Source organism: Sabethes cyaneus, chromosome 1, assembly GCF_943734655.1.
Source record: "Sabethes cyaneus chromosome 1, idSabCyanKW18_F2, whole genome shotgun sequence".
Classification (NCBI taxonomy): Eukaryota; Metazoa; Arthropoda; class Insecta; order Diptera; family Culicidae; genus Sabethes; species Sabethes cyaneus.
Window position 1 is genome coordinate 171239305 of NC_071353.1, and position 27529 is coordinate 171266833.

General features: G+C 44.3%; 1 protein-coding gene across 1 annotated transcript; it reads right to left on the reverse strand.

Annotated features, from left to right (window-relative positions):
• LOC128732496 (synaptotagmin-16) lies at positions 1 to 27529 on the reverse strand. The gene is made up of 7 exons (XM_053825759.1): positions 27493 to 27529; positions 26070 to 26231; positions 13102 to 13745; positions 12458 to 13036; positions 12248 to 12388; positions 271 to 435; positions 1 to 207 (listed from the first exon to the last, which is right to left on the reverse strand). Exons 1-7 carry the CDS (start codon positions 27527 to 27529, stop codon positions 1 to 3), a joined length of 1935 nt encoding a protein of 644 aa, XP_053681734.1.

Below are 27529 nucleotides of genomic sequence, written 5' to 3' on the forward strand. Positions count from 1 at the left end.
TCAGGAATCGACCAGGACGTGCCATCGCGTCACCAGTTCCGAGCGTGGATTCATGGCGTCCCGCATGTCGCCCCAGTGGGCGTTCTCCTCCGGGCCGCTCGAGTTCAGCCCGAGACTGAACCAGCCGACCATCTCGTTACGCTTCATGTTCCGTTTCGCGTACACCGACACCATCAGGGTGACGTCGTTCAACTGGAATAAGGCCACCTGCAAAATAAGAAAGAAACTCAGCATGTGGATTAATCGAAAAAATGTCGAGGCCAAACAAACCTGAAAGATAAACGTCTCCTTAAACAACGGATTCGGTTGACCACGACGGGTTGAAGTCTTCGCCCTGGCCATCTCCTGACCCATACTGCTGACCAGGCACAGCTTCACGTACGTGTCGGGCACTTTGTTCAGTGCGAGGTTCCGGAATTGGCTGCCCTTGACGATCTGTAATTCAAGAGATATGCAATAGAAGCATTTAAAACCGCTAGTTTGTCATTATCCCGAAAAAAATGGATTTTATTCCAAATGTTAATTTCGCCCTGAAGGACACCCTAGATGAATGCCCTGGTCGTCAATGTGATGGCAGGAACTACTTACGCTGCACTTGTCCAAAAAGGGTACACGACTCTGAGTAAACAGAACTGGGAGAAAACGTGGCAACCCTCTGGAAAGACAAGATTCATCACGCAGCAGCTGACCAACGAAATAGGCCTAACACTAATCGATTTTCCGTCTCCAAGGGTATGGCCGTACGTAATACTTTCTTCCAGCATAAACTCCATCTCTAGTACTCCTGGAGGTCATCAAATGAGACAGAAACACAGATCGACCACGAATTGATCGACTGTCGGTACTTCTCAGACATCATTGACGTCAGAGCCAGGGCTCAAAAAAAAAATCGCAAGTTGACTGTGACTGCGTGAATACGTACGCTTTCTGCATTCAACTTGCGCTTCAAGCACGATTGTTTTATAAATGCCGCTTCCCAGTTGGCTTCGAGGTATGACGCTGGCTTAATAAGCCAGTCATCGTATGTTCGAATCTCGACTGGGAGAGGCTGTTAGAGTCAATAGTCAATTGGCCCTGCAATTGTCCTGCACTCTAACAGCTGGCTGCGAAGTCTGTCGTATAAAAACAGGAAGGTCAAGTTTCGATAACGAAATGTAGCACCTAGGCACTATGGGCCAAAAATTAAAATTTCGGGACAAAAATATTTGCGGTAAAACGGCATGTCTCAGCTCAATGTGGTCTTCGGCAACTTTTTAAATAAAAAATTGATGCATATTTTGAAGGGGTCCAATATTTAAGCGTTACTTAAACAACAATTTAAGTAATAACTTTTTGAGTAAACTTTTTTTCACCTTTTTGGTTTCAAAATATTAAAGATAAACCAATTTCAAGTAATTTGTCTGAAGATATGAAACTTCTACCTTTTACCCATTTTCAGCAATAAACCTTTGTTTATAAACGACCCCTCAAATCACATTTGTTCTTATAACATGTTTAGTTCAACAGACAACTCAATGTGATGTTCTAGAAAATAATTTGCACATAAAAGAGGAATATTTTTGTGGAAGACTGTTTTGTTTTATAAGCATTAATTAATAAGATATAACTGATTTTATGTTAAAAACCGTTTGATGAAAAATCCGAATATCTTAGCCATCTGCAAGTATCTGCAATTAGTTTGCATACTAATTTGTAGGGAATTGTTAAAGTTATCTGCTCAAATACACATATTTTAGAGAATACCTGGGAATACCAGGGAATAACGCGGATTTTTTTTTCAAACATTTTATAACTTAATAAATATGCGTCCTAGCGTCAAACAGTCTTCACAGAAAATATGTATTTTAATATACTGAATAACTTTGTAGAACATTTGAAAGCAATAAAATAATCGTGTGCAAAGTTATTGAGTGTAATTGATATTTAAGTGCTCTTTTTTAACACAGCATTATATTTCGCAACCGGTAAGAGACAGATAGTTACTTTATTCAGCAAAGTTGTTTATTTTAATATTTTCTGCAACATGCGGTGAAAAAAACTTTTTTTTTAAATTATTTAAGAAAACAAAGGTTTGTATCACCCTAATAGGCGAATTCATGGCCACCCTAATAGTGCAGGAAGATGCACTATATTTTATTATTTTACTTCTCTGAAGACACCACTCTTGAAAAAATACACATTTTTCATCAGACGGTTTTTAACCTAAAAACAGTTATATCTTATTAATTAATGTAGAAAAAGCAAAACAGTCTTCAGCAAAAATATTCCTCTTTTATGTGCAAAATGTTGTCTGGAACACCACATTGAGCTGTCTGTTGAAATAAACATGTTACAAGAAGAAATGTGATTTGAGGGGTCGTTTATAAACAAAGGTCTATTGCTGAAAATTGGTAAAAGGTAGAAGTTTGATATCTTCAGAAAAAATACTTGAAATTGGTTTATCTTTAATATTTTGAAACCAAAAAGGTGAAAATAAATTTACTCAAAAAGTTATTACTTAAATTGTTGTTAAAGTAACACCTAAATATTGGACGACCCCTTCAAAATATGCATCATTTTTTCATTCAAAAAGTTGTCGAAGACTACATTGAGCTGAGATATGGCGTTTAACCGCAAATATATTTGTCCCGAAATTTGCATTTTTCTGACCCATAGTGCTAGGCTTTGCCTTTATGAATGCAGTCAATCTGCCGCATGCGAATACCGCAGCCAACTATCCATGTGGCCTCTCAAGAGAAGCCAACAATCGTTCTCCTGCGTTGCATTCATATTGAAGAGTGTAAACTCCAAACTGACTGGGAGCGACGTAATTTTTCGTTTCTCTTTTTGTCTTTAAATCGGCTACAGACAGTAAAAGTTTTGTCGCCTGGCGTCAAGCAAAATGTTCTTTTATGTCGGACGGCGTCCGACCGACTCAGTCACGCACTCACTCGAAGTCATTCTACCGGAAGAAGATGAACTTGAGCTGGAAGAGCAGGAGTATGCGGAGCTGGAGCAGCGTTCCCAAGTAACCAAAAGTTCCGATAAAAGGGGATTTTTTGGCTTAATCAGCCAACGAAATGATTATGAATAGAACTCTATTCAACTTCATTTTTAAGTAATTAACCGTACTTTCAAGTTCGTATTTGATGATTAAACTTCGAAGGGAATACAAAGTAACTTCTAACAGAACTAGAAAGTTCGCAAAAAGTATACTTAAGTCGCTATATAGAACACTGTTCAGCCCGAAAAGAAACTCCAATAATTTTAGAAATAAAAAAAAGATTGGGGGAATATTTTCCCACTTCTTTTTGTTTTGCAGATTCATGACATTTCTCATTAGGGTATTTAAAATTTCGATTAATAACCGACTGTTTTTTTTTTTTTAAATATTAATTTATTGTAACTTACCACACACCACCAACCAAAATCTCGAGGATTTGAACTCGAGTACTTCTTTTCGGTGACTTAGACGCATACCACTGCTCCGTTGCTGGAATATGTGATTTGCATCGTTTTTACTCGATGTGCTAATTTCGCATTTATCACAGCCCCGAAACGAACTTACACTTAATAACAACTCATCGGCAAAATTCATGTCACTAGCGGCGTCAGAGATGGTGCAATGCATTAGGATAGGCTTGCAACGCGGAACGCTCGGGTTCAAATCCAGCAGCGGGCGGTGTTAGTTAGGCCTTTTTTTATATGGTCTATCTTAATCGCATGACCGACGCAACCGACTTTACAAAAGTTAGGATGAGGCGGAGGAAGAAAATAGAAAAGTATAAAAATAGAACTAAAAGTGCTGTTTTATAAACTTTTGCCAAAGTTTCTTTAGAAGCTGCTTGGCGCTCTGTGCAGCGAACTTAAGGCAACTTTAAGTTCGGTTAATTACAAGTAAAGCTACTTAGCCAGCTATAAATCCATAGACATAAAGCTTGTTAACCTTCCTTAGACACCATTATCCGAACTCTAAGTTACTTTCAAGTTATATGTTGAACTTTCAAGCTGCATGTTGGACTTTCAAGTTGCCATAGATATTAACGGTACTTTAATGAGAATGAAGTTCGGTTTACAAATGTAGTGTCTGGTTGTTCAGCAAGAAAGTTCTGCGGAACTAAATTTGAACCAAATATGAACTTTCAAGTTTGTTTCTTAAGTGAAATTCGAACTTTTGGTTGCTTGGGTTGTCAGGTAATGTGAAAAGTCTCCACCGGAAACTGAACGCATTTTGCAAAAGATTTGTGTCACGAGAAAAAAAATTGTCTGGTTAAGAATGACAGTATGCAGAAGATGCACGATCGTGAGCTGACCAACAGGAGGAAGCAGCACTTCAATGAACTCCTAAATGGCATTCAGGTGGAGAACTTTGGCGGCGGGTAAGGGTTTCGAGGGTGCCACAAACGTGGAAGAGATGCCAGCCACAACGACAGACAGAAAGTTAAGGAGACAATCAAATTGAAGAGCAATAAATAAGACTAAGGAGGTGGCATCGGAGCGAAGCTTATAAAAATGGGACCGGAAAAACTGACCACCTGTGCACCGGTCTTGGATTATAAACGTCTTTAAGACTTGGCTCTTCTTTATCAACAAACTTCGCAGCCGGTTATTCGAGTGCAGGACAATTGCGGGGCTGGTGCGACGATCCTACTGACTCTAGCAGTGTTGCTCAGCCGAGATTCGAACATACAACTGGCTTATTAGACTAACATCGTAATTGGGCAGTTGACCCATTTGTTCGTTGACTTCAAAGCGGTATATGATGCCATCGACCGTAAATAGTAATAGAATCATGCACTTCTCTGGAAAGCTAATCAGATTGATTAAATCCACAATGGAAGGTACACCGTGCTGTTTACGGATTTTTAGTGGAATGTCCAATCTCACAGAAAGCTTCAGAGGAAGAAAGGTGACTGAAGATGGACGGATATGGCGAGCAGGGCATGTTGCAAAGATGCCCGACGATTACCCCGCTAAAATGGTGTTTGCTTCAAATGCGATAGGAATAAGACGTGCAGTAGCACAGCGAGCAATTATAAGAATTAGAGAGTGGCAGCATATAACCAAGTTGATAGCAGAAATTTTATTCATCAAGCTATGTCAAGCTATGACACGGGGTTCCATAAGGTTATTATAGAGTCTTCCTTGACGAGCGAATGGTCGTGGGTTCAAATCTTAGTAGAATCAAGGTCAAGCCATGTCGAGTGACTTAAGCACGCGTTTAATCTCGTCCCCCCCCCACCTACACCCCCACTTATTGAGGTAAGGTCCCGAATCGGGTGGAATCTTCCACATAACTTTGAGGCATAATATAGCGATTCAAGGCTTCCAGGATATGTCCCGAATGGTGTTGGATGTTAGGAAAGCTAAGACAGCTGCCCGTCAACGATACGCCGAACTGGAGAGGGCTGTTAAACGAGCTTGTAGGCGGGGGGAACAAGCGGAAACCGCCACCGCCAATGGTGATATCCTTAGTGGTGCCAGAATGAATGCAAAGATGCCGCTAAACGACAGAGCTGGACAGCTTCTGACTGACCGTACACAACAGCAGGGATCGACAAAAGCAGCAGCGTATGACGCTAATAGTTCGTCAAATTTATTACGTCAACTCGGAGACGCCATCGCTGGATGAAATTAAAGCATATTAGAGCAGATCAACGAATTCCAGGACTCTCTTCTGTTGGTGTTCGTTGACTTCGCCGTTCGATCGATTCAACCACGAAAACATCTGGGGCGCACTTAGGCGTAGATGAGTTGCAGATAAGCTAGTCCATCTTATCGATAAGATCAGATAAGCTAAGTACGAGGCGTTCTCTTGCAAGGTTTTGCACAACAGCGTCTTGTCCGATAGAGGTTACAGCTAGCTACAGTTTCTCATCGTTATGGATGAGATATTATTTGAAGCAATTGACAGTAGACCAAATCGAGGATAACCTCGAAATCGTCTAACCATGGAGTACCTGAATGACCTCGACCTAGTCAACGACATTATATTTCGCGCACAACGCCATATCGATATGCAAAGCAAGATGATCTCTTCTCCGAGAGCTTCCAGGCAGCATTCAGCAGGTTTCACAGACTGACTGACTGATTTTACTGATAATCCCATCAGCTTCATAGTAGCGGGACAACAGGTTGAGAAAGTGGAGCCAGGCTGCGCCGATGGTAGTGCCGAGAGTGATATAGTCTTTGCTGGTTGAACATTGGTATCCTTGAAACAGTCAATCCCATTCTCCAATAGGTTCGGCGAATGTCAAAGCCGGTTCGGTGATCATATCTTTAATCTCGTAGTATTTATTAACCCACGAAAATTTAACAACTCGCGCAAAGGTATTTTACGATTTTGCCACAAACCGATATGTGTCTAGATTAGGATGGCAGTCTTCTCACGAACTAATGAGAAGCGGTCGAAAGGTGGGATCAATACTACAATGAGCACTCTAACGATGATACAATAATGAACGTAACAGTATGGCAATAGATCTAGTACCCTATGCAGACGACGACCGGTTAACAGCCCTCGATCTTCAAAAAGAGTAGATCGGACGGTAAAGGACAATAATGACACACAACTTTGAGACGATGGCGAAAACGTAGATAACGCTGAAGCATGCGGCTCGTCTTCATGCATTATCTGCCATTGTCGGTCTCGATCGACTGTATCGTATGCTGCTTCGAAGTCAATAAACATGATAAGTGGGAACGTTGTATTCCCGGAATTTCTGTCAGATCACGTGGTAAAAATTTGGTCTGCAGGGGCGCTGGCTTCCATAAATTGCACTTGGTAGTTCCTTGCGAATTCTCGGGCTGCCGGTGACAATCGGCTGTACAAAATTTGAGGAGTGCTTTGTAGGCAGCGTTTATCAGCGTTATGCTGTGGTAGTCACAGCAGTCAAACTGACCAATCTTTGTGTAGATGGGTCAAACAACTTCTTCCATTCACTCTATTCAAGTCTCCTACGTCCAGATTTTGGAAATTATCCAGTGTAATGTTGTTTTTAGCGTTTCTTTGCCGTGAAACTCTAGTTCCACTTGTAGTCGGTTCTTACTGACGGCTCTGTTGGACTTCAATAACCAGATTTCTCACTTACCCGCTCAACTTTAACTTCAAAAGATGCAATTTTGAATCAATTAATAGACTGTTTGCTGAGATTCGCTGGGAGGAGTTTCTTGTTGGATGCAGTACTGATGAAGCCGTATCACGTTTCTATGAGCGCATTTATGGTACACTCCATGATGTTGTCCCTATGAAGCAACAATTTTGTCAGCGTGGTAGTAGAGAACCGTGGTGGAACAACCAGCTACAGCATCTGCGTAACCGTCTCTGTAAGGCAAGAAAAAAATATTTTCGCTGAAAAGATGATAGCCATAAAGCTGTGCTGCGTGACATGGAGAGCGAATACAACTCATTGCTTGCTCACTGCTTTCGTGGCTATATTCGTCGCATGGAAAACACCATTAAGCACGATCCTGCATCGTTTTGGACGTACGTGAAAAATCGCTAGCAACAAGGTGGAATCCCTCTTCTTCTTCTTCTTCTTCAGCAGCATAGAGCCGGGGTGGCTCGTGCTATTTCAAGCACTCGTCTCCATTCAACTCGATCTTGGGCCACTCGTCGCCAAATTCCTAGTCGTCTCAGAAGTCGCAAATCGCTTTCGACCTGGTCGAGCCATCGTGCACGTTGAGCCCCCTGTTCCTGGTACCGGTGGGGTTGTTGAAGAGGACTATTTTCGTCGCACTGTCGTCCGGCATCCCTACGGCGTGTCCGGCATACCGTAGCCTGCTAACTTTCGCTAGATGTACGATGGGAGTCTCCCCAAGCAGTGCCTGTAGCTCGTGATTGCTCTCCGCTTTCAGTTTGTACTCCGCCAAATACCGTCCGCAGCACCTTCCGCTCGAACACGGCAAGGGCGCGCATGTCCTCCGTGACCAGCGTCACGGCTTCAAGTCCATAAAGAACTACCGGTCTAATGAGGGTTTTGTACATTGTAAGCTTCGTGCGGCGGCGTATGCTTCCTAATCGTAGCGTTTTACGAAAGGCAAAGTAGGGCCGATTTCCCACTTGGATGCGCCGCTAGATCTCTTTACTAGCGTTGTTGTCCGAGGTCACCAGCGACCCTAAATACACGAACTCCTCTACCACTTCTAGTTCGTCGCCGTCAATGGTTAGCGTCCGTGGGAGACGCGCGTTTGTTTCCTTTGAGCCTCTTCCTTTCATGTATTTGGTCTTCGACGCATTTATGTTTAGCCCAATTCTCCGAGACTCCGCTTTCAGTCTGGCGTCGATTGCCGCCGCCGTCGCAAAGTTCCTGGCTATGATATCGAAGTCATCTGCAAAGCCTAGAAGTTGGCTACTCTTGGTAAAAATCGGGCCACTCGTTTCGATACCCGTTCGTCGGATCACTCCCTCAAGAGCGAACAGCATGCAGGATAAACCGTTTGTCCGGAAAACCGTGTCATAACATAAAATCATGTGAGTTTCCCATGACGGCCAAACCGAAAACCAAATTAACCACATCTACATTAGCCAAAATTGGAGAAGGCGCCTTCTTGATGCACGCAACAAAGGCAGCGCGGATATTGCATCTAACCACCACCTTGTTATCGCTAAGAGACGCGTCGCATGTGTCCGATGACGGAGGGAGAAAGTTGGGTCTCGTTACGACGATCGTCGAATCCTCAAGCGAAAAGGGCGTTTGTCGAACAACTTGAAACCCAAGCGCAGCGGTTGGAGGAACTGGAGCGGCAACTTAAAGTACTCTGTAAGGTGATCCTTAACCGGATTCAGGAGAAGATCGACACTACTCTCCGGCAGCAACAAGCTGAACGGCATACTAGCCGATCATGTGTAGATCACATTACAACGCTCCGCATTATATTGGAGCAGATCAACCAATTCCAAAACTCTCTTCTGCTGGTGTTCGTTGAAAAGGCGTTTGACCACGAAGAGTTCGAGATAAGCCAATCTATCTCATCGAGGCTCAGTACGAGGCGTTCTCATGCAGGGTGTTGCACAACGACGTCTTACCCGTCCCTATAAGGATTACTGCTGGTGTGAGGAAGGGCTACTTATCATAGCTGCTATTTATTATCGTTATGGATGAGATACCAGTTGAAGCAATTGATAGTAGACCAAATCGAAATTCGATAACCTCGAAACCCTCTAACGATAGAGCAGCTAAATGACCTCGGCCTAGCCGACGACATTGTTAAAAAATCGTGTAAACCGAAGCGGTGGGGATCGTCGTCATCGTTCAGCCGAGGTAACTCGTGCTGTTTCAAGTAATGGTCTCCATTCAACTTGTTCTTGGGCCACTTGTCGTCAATTTTCTCGCACGTTAATTTCTTCTATCCTAGGCGCCGCGCCGGTGAGGTTGAAGAGGTCCATTGCCTTGCTTGCGAGTAGTTGTTGGGGATCTTAGGATACGGTAAATAGTCGAAGCCGCAACATTTTCGCTTTTAAAATGTTGTACCGTATACTTTTTCCCGAGATCTTTGTGCAATTCGTAGAAGTGTACAACACGCTCGCGAAATGCTTCTTGTTTTGACGCCATTTTTAACTAAACTTGGCAAGTATAAATAAAATAAAAAATATTGGCAGAAAGAGAGAGAGAGAGCTAACACATACACACTCTCATTTCTCTTTGTGCTCGTTTGTTGTTATGCATAGGGACCTCGAAAAAATTACAAAATTTTTGTTGCCACCCGTTAGGTGTCTGAAGCTCTTACTAAAACTCACGTCACTCGTTTCTACGCACGCCTCTCGAATCTCCTTTTTTTTAGAGCGATGTTAAATAGCATGCAGGATAAGCCAATATCTTATCTCAACCCTCGCCAGCTTATCTTGAAGGGGATAGAGATTGCCTTAAATAAAGTGACCAGATTTTTTTAATGAATGCGGGACATATTAAATGGCTCATTTGCTAAATCGGTTCCGTAGTAAAGATGGGATCATTTAGAAATTGGGCACTTCATTTTGGCGATAGCGGCGCTCCCAGTGGCCGTGGATGCTAGCTTTCGGTAGCGTTGTGTTATTTGTAAAGAGTTCTGCTCGGTATATTTTTTTCGCAGTTTCGCAGGTAACGTGGTTTCGAGACATTCATCATGTAGGAGGAGAAATGAAAGTAATTGTGTGCGGTCACCTGCAGAATCCATCAGTGTCGGTTCGGGAGCCAGCGGAACTAGCTTCCAGCATCCTAAAAGAGCAGTGGTGTGAGTAATTGAGGGTTGCAAAAAAACTTTCATGACTGTCCGCAAGGCGCAGGCCGGACGTTCGAATTGCACTCTTGATCGTCAACTGCGTTTGAGGGTCATTCGACTGAATACTAACCGCTGTATTGAACGGCGAATCCGTCTCGTAATGGCTACAAGTGTTACCGTACAAGTGAGGAGCCCAACAGAAGCCTCAAACACTAAACAAAGGCTAGAATCCGGTCTCGCGGGCTACGCGGCCGGGTGGTGCGAAACCGGTAGAATCGAGGGCGAAGAAGAAGAAGAAAAGAAAAAGTAATGCAAAATTTTTATCCCAGTGCGCCACTAAGCCACACGGGCAGCTGATTCCTTAGGAGTTATTTAACTCGCGAGTAAGCTTAGCAGAAAGACGATGTGAGTATGTGCATGCGCGAGTGTGTGGGTAGCAGAATGTCTGCACACAGTACCGGCGGCTGTTTCTGTTATGCCTGCGTGTGCGGCGTAAGCGTCGAATGCTATGTTTCTCATACTCTTTCGCGTGTGTGTAGGCATGGTTGACTTCTCGCTCGATTCGCAACATTGGGCGAAACGCGATACATGTGTCTGACTCGATGATGAATAAGCTTCAGAGAAGGCCGATTTCAGCCAAACGCAGTAGGGTTTGTAGCAGATTTTAGATTGGTTTTGGGAAAGGGTTCGTGATAAAAGGTCATGACTTAGCAAGGGATCTGTTTCATTGGCATCCGTGTGAAAACCACTGTTTTGTGACGGATAAGAATTCGGATATACACAGGGGTAGGTGCCTCACTAAGCGGATTATGCCTTTCATTAAGTCCCCTGATAGCCTGCCGCAGTCTCAGCATGCATGCTACAATGGACAATGCACTTCAGTTCATCTCAATAGAGCTGATTGCACCAAATTGTCCCCGGGTTTGTGCAGTATTGAAATACTGGGGGATAATTAAGCGAAAGCTGAAGATGAAGAGAACACTCACCAGTGACATTGGTCAGATGAGGAGTTCGAGGTGTCGGCTGGCCGAGGCCGTGACTGCGGAGGGTGTGCACCGGCTGATGAGCGGTGTCAGCAATAGGTTTTTTCATGCAATGTAACATAATTTCCTATGTTTCATCCTTACAAACTGTTTCGATTAAAAAAATTAATCAATGCGGGACGTCTGGTCAGCGTACCTTAAACACACACGAACACGAACCAATGTTGCTCGGATCAATCGCCCAAGCTGGCTTGGAATTCATGCATTATCGGCTATTGCCGGTCTCGAACGACTGTATCGTATGCTGCTTCGAAGTCAATAAACATGATACGTGGGAACGTTGTATTCCTGGCATTTCTGCCAGAGCTGTTAGGTGGTGAAAATTTGGTCCGCAATGGCGCGAGCTCCCCTGGATTCCACTTGGTAGTTCCCTTCGAATCCTAGGGTTGTCGGTGACAGTCGGTTATACAAGATCTGGGAAGAATACTTTGTACTTTGTAGGCGGCGTTTAGCAGCGTTACGCCACGGTAGTCGCAGTGGATTGCCTATCGAGCTGCGCCAAACAATTCCTCCGGTAGCTTCTCTGACACCCAGATCTTGGAAATTATCCAGTGTAATGCTGTTTCCAGCATTTCTCCATCGTAGAGTTCCGCTAGTAGTCATTCGTTACTGGGGTATCTGTTGGTCTTCAATAACCAGATTTCTCCAGATGATGAATTTTTACGCAAATTTATAAACACACTTATAATCGTTTTTGTTAGGAATATCATCCGGGTCATTGCCAGATAAAATTTTTGCCCTGGTTTCTGAACGGAGTCCGCTATCACGTATGTTCATCGTCAAATTTGGCCAGTACATGATGGTGAAGCTTTTGGACACGGGTTCTGGCCCCACTGTTTTAAGTTCTTAAAAATATTAAATGATTCATTGATTCTACTCGCAATCGGCGTGAAGTTGGCCCTTATTTCACAAAAAAAAATATCATTGATTCCTACAAATTTCATTATTGAATGTTCCATAAAAGGGAATTTTGAAGAAAAGTCTTCTAGAGAAATGAATAACAAAGAAACTATTATCTAACTTACCTCCACTGTGAGTCGTCCGGTAGTTCCATTATACCCCAATCCAAGTAGAAGTTCGGATACACCGCCATGCTGCATGGAGGTCGTTGAACCCGTACTGTCCGACCGCGCCAAACTCAGTAGATCGCTGGTTGATCCGGTATTCTACAATTTACAGAGAAACAAAGGTTTCATTATTAAACGGCAACAAAAACAAACTAAGGTTCTACTCACCGCAGCATTCGCCCTCGGTTCCAGCGGTAGCCACAGGTTGGTTTCCAGCTCCAAATCAATATTGGCAAAACTGACGATCGCTTCTCCAATCAACCGTTCGCGTCGCATTCGTTCACACCCGTAAACCCGGATACGTAGCCCCATCGAGTTCACCTCCTCCGGGTTAACCCGGTGAAGCAGAAAGCTCTCCATAAACTGTGGATTCTCACCGGATCGGATCTTGGTTTTGTGCTTCTGCTTCTTACTGGGCAGCATCAGCAGCCGAACCTGGGTGTGCGTCGTCGATTGGCTGGTTTTGGCGTTCGCTTCAGCCGCCGTCGCCGTCGGATTCGACAGAATACTGGCTGCTGCCGCCGCACTCGCCACACTGCTACGGGACGGAATTCCACGGGCCTGCAGAACGTGCACCGTCATCTTGCGCATCGGTGCATCGTACAGAAGGGACACTTCCAGCACTCCGTTCGGACTGCTGGTCGAGGTTGGACTTTCCGGTCCGAGACCGATGGTCCCGGTGTCCGATTTGAGGGACTTCAAATCGCTAGTATCGAAAAGAGGTTCCTGCGAGAGGACCACAATACACTTTTGGATGAGAAAACAAAAAAACGGATTAAAATAACGCGTGAAATTAGGTGAAGCATACTCACGTCCTGATTACTGTTAATATCGGGCACATCTTCCAGGCTATCCTGGCGCTGAACCGGCATCCGGCTGTATTTAGCCGTTTCCGATAAACTCCCCGCATTGTTGTTCCCAAATTCCTTACCTTCCGCTAGTGTTTCCTTGCCAGCAAGACTACCAGAACTTCCCAGTGTCCTACCGGTTGCCGACGGCAGAATCAACCGCCGGTCCTTCTTCTCCCCACCGACCAGTCCCGTGTTACTTTCAACCGAAGCTTCGACGGAGCTGTTCGAACTGCACTCACTGCTCGAGTGAGGCATTCCGATCTTACCCCGTTCGGCCAACGCCAGTGGATCCCTCGATGACGATCCGTGTCGACGACTTCCACCGTGGTGATGACTGTGATGGTGTTGGTGCTGGTGACCATGTTTCTTGCTGTCTTTCCGGGATAAACCACCCAGTTCGGGCGGATCGCCCTGAGCGCCAATGGTGACATGCTGCAGACTACCGAGACTGGGCACAAGATCCGGTTCCAGTGGGCTCAAAGCCCCGGCACCGTAGCGCGACAGTTGACCACTGTGCAAACTGCACGACTGCTGCAACTTCAGCCGCCGCAGGATTTCCTCCTCCGAGTCGGAACTGGAGTTTCCGTCGTACGCAAACCGGCTGCCTGTGAAAATGCAAATAATAAATTTTACACTCTACTGTAAGCATCGACTGGGGAGCGATCTAAGATAGTGGTAACGAAGCCAGGCGCACGGAGTGTAGAATTGCATCAATTACGGAAATCCCACTGACTGACAGGTTTATGGATTATGCACTCCACATTCTGTCCCGCCCAGGCTGTGATAAATAAAGTTGCCTTCGTTATCTATACCGTACAGACAGACTGCAGTCGAAGCACACGACTGTAGGGAAATGCGAAACTGTTGCGTTCGGAAGCGTGGCATTATGAAACAGGATATAATCTTGTGGCAATCTAGTCTATCTAGGCCACACGGGCCGGAGAACAAGTGTGGAGGAGAAAAAAATAACAAGACATTTGACTCACACCTCATTTTTTTCGCTTTAGCTAACCGCAGCGGGATAGGTTATGTTACGTCGTGTACGTTTCCTCTTGCGCGCAACCAACTATTCCATAAGCCAAGGATAATAAATGGGCTTGATTTATGGCTTCAATGGGACGCTAATTAGTGACTACAAAAGCGCAGGATGATTCTGTACTCCTGCACTGCTAGGTTAAGGTCACCGAAAAAAAAAGAAACCTATTTTAATGAGGTAAAAAATCTAGGAAAAACCAACAGGGTGTAAACCTAGAAACGTTTCCTTTGTTGTTCCCCCTGGTGCGACGAAATGTGGCGACACGAGTACCGTACCGTACCGTCGTATCTGCGTTCTCGCAGATGAGCCACCATTTCATTCCGTCCGTGTTTGCTAACACGTGAAAAACGGGAAACTTCCCGAGCGGGATGCGACAGCTGCGGTACGGGAAAACAAAGCCACACAGCGTCAGCGCCGCCGTACCGCAATGGCCGATCACGTTTCGAGCACCGACTGCATGGCCAACTTATGTCTTTGCAAATGCCAGTCGCAAGTGGAATTGTGTTACCATAAAAAATAATAACAACCGGACTGCTGGCTGCTTGGTTCAGAAAAACTTTTCGGTCCAAGCAACCCAGCGCAGCGGGGAGGCTTGGGAAAAGTGCCAACCGAAGAAAGGATCAAAAGTGAGTAGCTGGACCCCACCGCTGACTGGGGCCGTTAAAAGGAAAGAAGAACCGGAAGTAACTGAACCAGTAATGCAGAACGACTAACGCCGTCGTCGGGTGGGTACGTTTTTCTTCTTTATTTGGTGGAAAATGGAAACTAAGATACGCTCTTTTTTTCTGGGCAGCTCTTACAGTCTTACAGTAATCAGTATACTTACTATACTGACTGCACTGCTCAAACTCAGCATCCATCGCATAGGGAATCGTAGGGACAGTTCGTAAAAAATAAAGGCACCCATGGTGGCAGTATCCAGAGCGGAACCGTGCCATAGTTTAGTTTTAGCTTGGCATTTCTATCCCTATGTATGTGTGTCTTTCTGCTCAACTTAGTGCAATGTTGAACTTAGATGGTTTTATTTTATTTTCAGATACATATATTTGATTCAGTCGAAGACATTATTAAGAAAATGTTTTACAGCAAAGGTATGTAACTGATTTCCTCGCAATAAATATAAAGAAGAATTAATTGAAATATAACCAAACCAAATTTTGTTTGATTTGATAGCAGGTTGATTTTGTCGAATGATATCAGATACCAGATACCTGATACCAGAGCCATGGGTCGAAAGCCCCGGGTAATGCAACTCACCAGCAAATGATGGATCTCGGTAGAAGCATGTGCGATGTACCTGAAAATACTGGGAACCGGAGCAGAGGGTCCAAAGCCCCCAGCGGAGGATGGTTTTAATAGCTGTTATCCATAGCTATATCTAATCTCTAATCTAATCTCACACTAACGCAGCCAATTCAGGAAGGCATCCTGGAAAACGACGATTACTTGAATCAATCATTTTTCTTGTCCACGGCCAGGCCAACTGCGCAGCATGTACCGCAGAGAGAATTCCAAGGAATCAAGTGGAACCAGGAAAAATACCTAATTCCATTAAACTCCTTGAAATCAAGAGGAAGGACGAAAGCGTAGACCTCCCGTACCAAACGAATCCCATATACATAGATAATGATTTATTTACAGTCGTTGAGAGTATCTTTGCTAATAAAGGTTAAGTGATACTCCGGAGTAAGTCGAGTAGTTCACTGGTTGCCTAAAACTACATTTGTAAGATTAAGAACTGGAAACCGCACGACCACGCTACTTAGCTTGGCTACTAAATTATACAAATTGAAGTATTTCCAGGTATGGTCACATGGAGGCGCTAGGTAGGGGCTTTAATTTATCTTCAGTGAGCGTGGACGGATTAAATAATCCGTTCGCAAGAGGTGGTATCCAGAGATCTCCGCCGATGGATACGAGCAGAAGCGCAAGCGTAAGCGGAAAGGGAAGCTGCTTACCTGCCGCTCCAACTGCATCTACGCCGGACGTAGCAATTAACGGCCTGTTGGTAATAAAAGCAGTGGAAGGAAAGAGAGGCATGCTACCAAGAGTGGTAGCGGCATCTCATCAGCTCGATGCCATTATCGAGTTCGTGGCAGGTCGCAGCACCCTGGCGAATGAGCTGAAACAAAGTCTGCTTACCCAAGCAACCAAAAGTTCCGATAAAAGTGGATTTTTTAGCTTAATCAGCTACCCAAATTATCATGAATAGAATTGTATTCAGCTTAATTTTTAGCAACTAACCGTACTTTCAAGTTTCAAGTAGGAATGCTCAGCAGCTTTCAAACAGAACTAGAAAGTTCGCAAAAAGTTTGCTTAGGTCGCTGTATAGAACGCTGTTCAGCCCGCAAAAAAAACTTCGATTATCTCAAAATTAAAAAGTGATTTTCCACTTCTTCCTGTTTTTTTCCTTAACTAAACCATTTGTTTTGGTTATTAATGATAAGCTTAGATCGAAAACCTAGATCAGAAGAATAATATTAATATTAATTTATTTTCATAACTTGCCTCGAGCTTTGAACTCGAGTACTCCTCTTGGTAACCTAGACACATATCACTGCTCCACTGCTGAAATATGAGATCTGCATAAATTTCACTCGATGTACTGATTTCTCATTTACTGTAACATCAAGGACAGCCCCTCCCAAGCAACAATGTGAGTTTTATTGTACTCTTATGGCGGTCTTCATGACCAATTTTGGTCTTAAATTCCATCATAAGAGTGTAATAAAACCCAAATTGTTACTTGGGCTGGTTTCTTTTTGAACTTAAAAGTCATGATCTCAACTTGAAGTTCAGAAATAGTACGCGCAAAACTTCATCCGAACGTGAAAGTTTTGAAATAGTACGCGCGAAACTTCATCCGAACGTGACAGTTCAGAAAAAGTACGCGCGAAACATTTTTCGAACTGGATGGTTCGAAAAAAATACGCGCGAAGCTTTATGTGAACTTGCGTTTGACAGTTCACCAGTTTGTTTTGAATGTTCCAGCAGCACCAAGCGGTATTTTTTTCTGCAGCAACATTTTTCGCAAAATTCAGGTTAGTAATTATTACCCCCAAAAAAGCATGGCTAAAATATAAATGTACGATCAAGAGGAATGGCATCCGGTTCTACGATGAGGCGACTCGCTTATATGAGGAACTCTCCGGTGAGTCCTCTTCAGATGCGCGGCCAGTCAACAGCCAACGCAAGAAAAAGGTTAACCAGAACCCTGTGAGCTTTCAAAACATGCTGATTATGGATAGTGCAGGTCTGCCTCTACCTCCAGTAATTGCAAAGCTGGAACCACCAGTCGCTCCACTACGACCAACCGCCGCACCGTTGCAGCCACAACCCATACCAATGCAACCACCACTCGCTTTATCGCAGGCATGTTAAACTTTCAAGTCGCATATTGAACTTTCAAGTCGCACGTTGAACTTTCAAGTCGCATGATGAATTTATAAGTTGCTACAAATATTATCGGTACTTTATTGAGAATCAAGTTCGGTTTCTAAATGTAGTATCATGTTGTTCAGCAAGAAAGTCCTGCGGAACTAAATTTGAGCCAAATATAAACTTCCGAGTTCGTTGCTTATTCGGAAGTTTTGAAGGCCTGTTGAAGGGTCTTGGCACGGATGTGCGGAGTATCCGTCGCTCTCGCACGGGCGACATGATCCTTGAGCTTAAAAAGAATGCCACTGAGAAGGGTTCTGCCTACAAAGTGCTGGCAGAAAAGGTCCTCGGCGATAGCGTACAGATTCGCGCACTAACGCCCGGGATGACTCTCCAGCCTAAAAGCCTGGACGAGATCACTGATGCGGGTGAACTAGTACGAGCTCTCAAGGAGCAATGTAATGTCTGCGTAAGGGACCGGCGGTAACCCAGCTAGCAACTAAAAGACTTCCACTGGTAGACGGAAATGCAGTGCTGAAAGTGGCTAAACTGAAGGTGGGATGGTTCGTATGCCCGCTGGGTGTATTCCAGCAGCTGGAGGCCTGCTTCCGGTGCTTTTAGCGGGGGCACAAGTCCTGGAGCTCTAAGGAGCCAGACCGAAGCCACCTGCGTAGAAAATGTGGCAGTGCGGGTCATATAGCGAGGGATTATACTGCGCCGCCCAAGTGCCTGATATGTACCGGCCAACGGGACGCTAAGCACACAACAGAAGGTCCAAAGTACCCGGCAGGCGCACCGGCGACTAAAACACGGGCAAAATGCAGGTAACGCAACTAAACTAGAATCAATGCTACGCGGCCCAGCAGCTGTTATACGAAAGCAGTTACTGAGTCGTTGACGGACATTGCCATCATCTCGAACCCATACCGCATCCCTGCCGGAAACGGTAACTGGGTCTCGGATAGGTCCGCGATGGCGGCTATATGGACTACAAGCAGGTTCCCGGTTCAAGAGGCCAAAGTATGTGGAGTGTTCTACCGCAGCTGTTATGCTCCGCCGAGTTGGTCTATCAAGCAGTTTACGCGGATAGTAGACCAAGTATCAGTCGTGCTGACTGGCCTAAGGCCGGTGGTTGTGGCGGGCGACTTCAACACTTGGTCGGTAGAGTGAGGAAGCCGTCGCACTTGAGGCTCTGGCAAAACTCAACGTAGACCTGGTCAACGTCGGCACCACAAGTACCTTCAGTAGGAATGGTGCAGAGTCTATCATCGACGTGGCATTCGGAAGTCCTGGTCTGATAGGAGACTGGAGGGTAGACAATGGCTACACTCACAGTGACCATCAGGCGGTCCGCTATGGTGTCGGTCAGATAATGAGGCGGCAGGTGGCGTGTAGAACCAACACTCCAACCACCCACGGATGGAAGACATCATACTTCGATTCCGAAGTATTTGTGGAAGTGATCCGAAGAGACGCGTGGCGTGTGACGCCACCATGCCAAGGAAAAGCCGACCTAGGTATAGTAGGTCACCGGCTTACTGGTGGACAGATGAAATTGCGGAACTCCGCGGAGCGTGCTTTCATGCGAGGAGAATTATGCAAAGAGCTCGTTCGGACGAAGGCGGGGCAGAATGTCGAGTAGCACTTGTGCAGAGCGATCACCAGAGATGCTGAAGTGGATCATCGAGGGCCTCTTTCCTCGCCACGAGCCAAGGCCCTGGCCTTGGGCCGCTGAGTCGTCCCACGGTCGACGTTCCAGTATCTCAGACCATAGCGTAAGATAGTTGGCAACCATTCCGATCATCCACAGTAACGTGGGCGTCGGCGGTTTAGAGGTCGAGGAGGAAGCGACGGTTACGAACGGAGAACTCATTGGGATCGCTTAATCCCTAAAGGTGAGCAAGGGACCGGGCCCAGACGGAATCCCGAATAGGGCCATTAAAGCGGCTATTCTAGAGGCTCCCGAATTATTCGGGGCAGTAATGAGTAGATGCCTGGAAGATGGCCACTTCTCGGACAGATGGAAGCGACAGAACATGGTCCTATTGTCGAAGCCGGGAAAACCTCCGAGTATCCCCTCGTCATATAGGCCGATCTGTCTGCTCGATACTGCTGGCAAGGTGCCGGAGAGGATTATCCTTAACCGACTCGTACAGTATACTGAGGGTACAAACGGTCTGTTAAGGAACCAATTCGGCTTCCGAAAAGCAAATCTACGGTGGATGCCATCTTGTCTGTCACTAAGACAGCCGAGGTGGCAATCCAGCGCAAGAGGACAGGTATCTGCTATTGCGCAGATGTCACGCTGGACGTGAGAAATGCGTTCAATAGCGCTAGCTGCAAGGGGTCGGACACTCAGCACATTGTACCGCGGCACTCCAGAGATATCAAGCGGCACACCTCCGGTTCAATTTTACATATGAAATGGGAGCACTGCCAGTTGTCAAAATCATTTCGCACGGTTGCCAGCTCTATCAGATTATAACGAATTTAACAAATTTTGCAGTTCGGCACTTTCGGTACAGCATCGGCACAGTTCGGCTCGTTGCAAGTCGCCTAACATAAAAACGGCTGTGCCGAGTGACCGACCCCTTGGCTAGCTGAGACTCCATAGCCATCTCGCTTCGAAGCGTTCAAGTGCCGGAGTCGCAGTACAGGATTCTGGAAAATTATTTCCAGAATCGTGTGCTATGCTACAACACGAAGGAGGGTCAGAATTGCGTTCCAATCACCGTAGGGGTTCCGCAAGGTTCCATGCTGGGTCCGGTGTTGTGGAACGTCATGTATGACGAGGTGTTGAAGCTTGAGTTTCCGGTAGGGGTTGTGATTGTCGGCTTTGCGGAAAACATCACCTTGGAAGTCTTCGGTGAATCTATCGGAGAGGTTGAGTTGACGGCTGCCCACTTTATAAGCATTGTTGAAGATTTGATGCGATCCAGGAAACTGCAGCTAGTGCATCATAAAACGGAGGCTATCGTGGTGAACAAGCGCAAATCAGTGCAGCAAGCAAATATCAGCATCGGGAATGCACTATTTTGTCAACGCGGTCCTTAAAACTCCTGGGAGTCATGGTCGACGACAAGCTCAAGTTCGGGAGCCACGTCGACTATACCTGCAAGAAGGCTTCAGCTACCCTAGTAACCCAGCTAGCATTTTCATATGTATAAAAAATGTAAAAATGAGCATTACGTACAGTTATACATGCTAAATAAATCATATTTCATGCGACCTTTCGTTTGCCTATACTTAGTAATGACCACAAAGGCACAAATTTTCCACATGATTGTGAGGAACGTGCTGCTCGAGCCAAAGATGCTGATAGTAATGACCTGATTAAGAATGAAACAGCGCAAGAAATGAGCTAAAATGTAACATGTGTTTGAAATATTTCAAAGTGACGCCTATGCGTTGCATGGTTTTCGCACTACCAACAGAAAAGCTTAATCGCGCTGTTGACAGGATTTTTTTTTTTTGATATTTCTCTGAAGTTATACATTTACAAGGAAAATAATGACAGACATTTTTCGCAAGATAAAATGGCTAAAGTATATTTCGGTAATTCATCAATCACTCAAAGCAACATTGTAGCCTTCAAATTAACCCAAACTAAAGTGCGCTGCACTCATCGTCATCGCTTCGCTCGCTGTTCAATGCCGGCAATTGCTGATATTTGTTTGATTTTTGTGTGAGAAAAAAAGAGAAGGAAGTATTTCTGCTTTTACTGTCGTAGTCGTGAATACTCAGTTGTAAATGATCGATAAAAGTTTAGCTTTACAACCGAAATACAACTTTAACCTGTCATTCTGGCTGAAAACCTCGGTGTTAGAAATAAAACATTTTTATAGCATCTTGTTTTCCATGAAACTTATTTATAATTTAAATGCAACTGTTTTCTGAATATTTTTCTAAACAACATGTTGCAAGTTTTACTTGGGTATTTCGGTATTGTCTCGTATGATGTCTAATAGCTCTGCGGTATATGGCAGCAAGCGAAGGCTATTAGCCAACGTGGGCCAGTCCATACTCAGGTATGGCGGGCCGGTGTGGTCATCGGCGTTAGGTACCAAAAGCTATCTAGCTAAGCTGGAAAGCACCGATCGTCTCATGTGCTTGAAAGTAACGAGTACGTATCGCACAGTTTCACATGACGCAATCTGCATCTTAGCGGGTATGATGCCTATTGGTATCATCATCAGCGAGGACGTAGAATGCTTCAACCAACGTGGAACTAGAGGCATAGGGAATACCACAAGATCGGCCTCGATGATCACATGGCAGCGGGCGTTAGAAGCAACATGATGGCAGTGAGCGGACAGGACACTACTCCGGATAACTTAGTCCAAAGGATGTGTTCTAGCTCGGACGTCTGGGGAGCGGTCAATGCGGCTGCTACCCAGATCGTACTTGAGCTACAAAACCGCCGGAAAGCCGGTTAGCGGCGAATAAACAGCCTAACTACCATAGTCCAGTAGTTATCTAAGAGTGTGCGTTAAGCACCATAGCCCTTCCCTGAAGTAATACCGATAAGGTGGTGCCAGGGGGGATTGAGGCTGGAGACTCGAGTAGGGATTTAGTGAGTCTAGATCCTCACGCCCTAGTAGGGGGGTCGGGATACCTAACCCCACTCCCTGAGTTGTCTTCTCAGGTGTCTGATAGCAGATTTCCCTACTCGTTAAAAAAAAAGACCTGGACAAGTACCTTCGCTGGAGAGTGCACTTTAAGTTCTAACGTATCATAGATAGCCATTAACGTTCCGAGTATATAACACTTGGTTGGATGCTTGTTTTAGACTGTGCAGAGCTTGTAACGAAAAATGTCCTGCGTAATGTGTACCACGAACTTTGGCCATATTCAAATCAGCGTTTATATCCAACGACTTTTCATGTTTCGGATTTTCGTCCAGGCTCTCCAGCACAACTGAGGAGTTTGGCATCCAATTCATTATATAGAATCGATCCTGCTAGTGAATGTATCGGACCACGTCAGCCACCGAGCCTCTACGCTAGTCAGCTTGTGGTTGATGTAGTGTCTATTGTTTTCGTTCAAGACGAAGATGGCTGTACTGGATGAACACGTTGCCCCAAATGTCACCACACGCCTCACGTAGTCACACGGCTCCATTGTGTATTCGCTAGCACATCACACAATCCATTGGCTGTCTTCATCTTCGGAATTCATCCGTATCTGACGTACATCATTGTACATCACCTCTTAGACTAACTAACCGTTACTGAAACTTGTACAACACTGGTAACAGATCATTCAGATGATCGAGACATTTCATCAAAACCGAGTTAAGTGAAACACCACCGGAAGAAGTACCAGGATCACTAAATTCACCCCCGATTTGGAAAATGGTTTCCAGCTGACGATACGCCTTGTTAATAATAAAAGCATAATGCTGTCTGAATGACATTTGGCTATCCAATACGATGCCAAGGTCCATCACACTATCACTGCGCTGTAGTGTTGTGCCGTCAATACAGTAATCAAAAACCATCAGGTGTTTTTTATGGGTAAAGCTGATGACAGCGCATTTCTGAGTACTGATTAGCATACGATTAGAGCTGCACCGTTTCACGAACATATCAACCAATTTTTGCGGACTCAAGCAGTCAGTAGTTGTTTTAATTTGCAAATAAATTTTTACATCGTCTGTATAGCACAACCTTCTTCCATGAGGCAATAGTCGAGTGACATCGTTAACGAACAGTGAAAATAATACTGGTACTAAAATGCTACCTTGAGGTACTCCTGATCCGTTCTGAAACCACCTCGATTGAGAAGGGCCTAGTTTAACGGCAATTTTGCGATTGCGTGAATAAGTGCTTAGCCAGGAAAGTAAACTAGTTGAGACACCCAATTTGTCCAGCTTGGCTAGCAAGATATCATGGCTAACACGATCGAATGCCGCTTTCAGATCAGTGTAAATGGCATCGATCTGATTACCCTGTTCCATAGTATGTAGACATAGCGAGGTGAACTCCAGCAAGTTTGTAGTCACTGGTCGGTCCGTCTCATGCAAGAACTCCGGCGAGTCTCCATAATGGAAGCAGATGTGCAGCGTGCAATGCTTGTTATTTATTCCAATTAGTAACTCAGGGTGAACGTAGGATTGTATCGACAAACCGCTGAGTTAATTATATTCGTATGCAAGCTTACGCATGGACAAAGATTGCAACGAAAATTTCAGTTCTTCGACTTATTTCTAGCGCATCCATCATACGTACCGGAGATATCAAAGAAAAAGTGTATAGCTTGTTCTTCGTATCGGGAAGTATCAGCTATCCAACGAAGACATAGTGTATGCTTTTAACCTCGCCAGTTCAGCCTCTTTCGCCAAGCATTCTTCCATGAGGGTCAAGAACGAGCACCTGTCTAAAACGCGTACGTGTTTACCTTGGCTTCGTTGCTATACAGCGTAATCGCTTCTTCGTCTTCTTCTAGCAGCATAGAGCCTGGGTGGGTCTTGCCGTATCAAGAAATCCTCTCGCCAACTTAAGCCAGATGTAAGCTGGGAATCTCTCCAAGTCGTGCTTGCTTTTCGTGGTTCATACGCCTACGCCACTCTCCGCTATCCGTTTGTACTCCGCCAAAGATAGCCCGCAACACCTTTCGTTCAAATACGGCAAGTGTACGTATGTCTTTCGTAAGCAAAGTTACTGTCTCAAGTCCGTAGAGAACTACCGGTCTGATTAGCGTTTTGTACATCGTCAGCTTTATGCGGTGGCGCACCGTGGGATGAAACCTAAATCTAGGTGGACGAAAGTAATTACGCTAAAACTATTAATCCTAGGTATATAGTATGTTCGGAGTAAATTTGTTATTTTAACTTCCGCATTTTTTGGTGTACATGACATTAGGATGACCATCATAGTAAGCGAGTGCAAAATATAAACTTTTTTATGGCTTAAGTTAGCTGAATAAAATGTTCAGCAAAGTTAAAGAACATTAAATTTTAAGTAACTTTGCCAAAGAAATTAAAATTCTATCTTTTATGGTTGATGGGCTGGAGCTATTTAAAGTTTTTTTTGTCGGGGTGGACCTAAAAAATTCTTTATATCTTCTTTCGTGTTTATTTCTCACAAATCATACCTTCTCAGCACTTTCACACACATGGAAAACGCACATTTTGTTTGAAGGAATTAAGTTGCTATCTCCTTCGGTTCCGAAGCTACAGGCATTTTTTTCTAAAAAAAATATGGTTTCTTCAAATGTCAGTAACGTAAAAACTGCTCAAAAGCAGCAAATCAAATTTTGTATAGATGTTTAGTAATATATAAGCCTCCGAAATTAATTGAGATCATTTCGGTCCAGGTCGGCCCTTTTTTGCTAGACCGTATTGAATAATGAAGTATAAATTACCGGTTTACGTACCAAAATCACACTTTTTACGTAAAAAGAATGGACTAAAAAACGAAAATAAGTCTAAATGCTTGTTTTTATCTTAATCAAGTGTAATTAATAACGGTACAACTTCTCGGGAGACGCTCTGCTACGAGCATACGAGAGGAAAGCATGAAAGAAAGAAAGTCTGCCAGCCAAATTAGCTGGTACCTTCTTAAATATTTTATTCCGGATAATGTCAATATATACATAACAGAAAACGAACCCATTTTGGCTAGATAAGAGATTCCAGATCTAACTCTATGTATAGTGCTTCAACAGTCGATCAGTTTCTCAGATTGCTGATCCCAATAGAACAATTCACAAATCCTAATAGATTCTCGATTAACTCACGGACTTCCTGCGATCCTGCCATATAAAGAAAGCGTACTTCAGTAGTTTATTGGCTTAGTGTGGTTTATTTCAATTATTACTACTCCGCACGCAATGTTGAGCCCGAAAAGCAGTTATCAAACCACATTAAAAAGCAGAAAGTTGGTCGAATCAAACTAGGCATTCAAAAAGAAAATTTCAAGATAAGCTGAAGCAGAAAATTTTTTCGCAAAAATGGTTTGGTAAGCGATTTGCACCTGTAGACTGAAAGCGAAATGTTTATGACAAAAGGCACTGTCAACCGACACATTCATGTAAAAATCATTGAAAAAATTGTAACCTTTTTCGAAAAAAACTTAACGAACTATATGAAAATCATACCCAAGATCAAAAACCCGTGTTTAGAGGCCAAAGTTGCACCCAATTATAGAAAATATTAACAACCGTTGAGTATTTCGAGAAAATTCACAAAACAGCAGGAGATTAAAAACAGTTCAAAACAATTTTGCCATTCTGCATCTTCAAGTGAACCATAAAATGAATGAATCGTATACAATAAGACACTACACATATGTGATCATTGCGATCGATATGTAAAGTCCATCCGATTTGAATTACTATTCTAAAACATAATTGTTAGGACTCGACCTGGTAAATAAAAAAGCAATTTTTACATTTTAGTACTTCTTCGATTAGAATTAGGTTAGAAACACCAAGCGCCTCCATCGAATTTTAAAGATTACCATTGAATCTATACTCCATAATTATAGTAAACAATCAATTAGCTTTAACTTACGAATGGTGTGCACCGTTTTCGCCGACAGCGTATTCTCGTCGCAGCAGGGAAAACTTCCGGGTGTCGCGAAGCACCATTTTCGGTTGATGTACAGGAACAGAACGAGCAGAAGGGCGACGAATCCGAGCGCTGCTCCCAGGAACGTTGTGGTCTCCATGGAAACTAATTGAATTACAGCGGTTGGAGAAGAAAGGGGAAAGAAGAAATCATTATCAGTTATAAATGAAAACACATTTTGCTGTACGCTGCGCGTAGCGCAGCTAAAGCACAAGTCGTTAATATGAGAAATACAGCAAATTGGTCGCCATTTCACTTGACTGTCTTGTCTAGACGGGATAGAGTCATTTCTTTGTTTTTCTTTTTTTTTTGCGACGCTGGCGCTGGTAACTGATACGTTCGAAGTGTGTCAGAGTCAGTGTCAGTAGTAGGCGTGCCCGATTGTGACAGGTGCGGTGGCCTCCAGCAAGGAAATGTTTACTCCCCTAAGCAAGCAGGTGTTGTTTGATTTTGATGGATGACCAGTTTTCCCTGGAGGGTGATTTACTGCCAAACAAAATCATCATAAATTAAAGACCAGCGGTTCAAGTGTTGAAACTTCCTAATTTTGTACCATCGAAGCACGATTCGATACGCTGAACGCTTTCAACCCGGCAGGTAGCTGATTTAAAATTCTCTTTAAAATTTTCCCGATAAGTTCAACCTGCACACAAGCAGTGGAGTGGAGTCACGTAAAAGAGGATATATCGATTATCGTTCCTCCCAGCTAGTCGGTAGGTAGTGGCACGGAGTAAAACTGTGCCGCACCATACCGGCTTGGACGGTCAAACGCATATACGAATGCACAAACATATGCGCGATAAGTTCTGCAGGACTATCGCTTCCTTCCCTTGGGGAGGTGAGGATGAACCGTGAGGGGCGGGGGTCACCAGAAGTCATTTATTCATGAAAATATGACTCATCGCGGCAATAAATTTTAAAATTTATGTATATTTAGCATTGAAACGGCCGAGTAGGTGGGTCGATCAACAGAAATAACAAAGTAAAGTGTTCGTCGTGTGATGGCTTGGTTGGTTGGTCGGTTGGTCGCGTGCAGTTGCAGTCCCCAGTGACCAATGGCCAACTTTGTTGTCCGAACAAACAACCACGCAATTCTTTGCATGTTCAGTTTTGCGGTGTTTGAAAATTGTACTTTTATGTTTCCGATTGAATCGCAGAAAGCCATGCCTCCGTGAAAAAAAATCTGCCAACAACACACAGTGACAGTGACAGTGCGAGTGCGAGTGACCCACCTCCCCGAGTTTGCAGCACACCGGGGAATCCCAGTTAACAATTCGTTACTCACGACGGGATGTCCTTCGAGAAACATCGTTGAATAACCAAACGGGTAAGCAAGGCAAGGCTTCATCATTTAGTCAGTACTCACCGTTTAGGTAATTATCGACACCAGCTATCAGGATCAT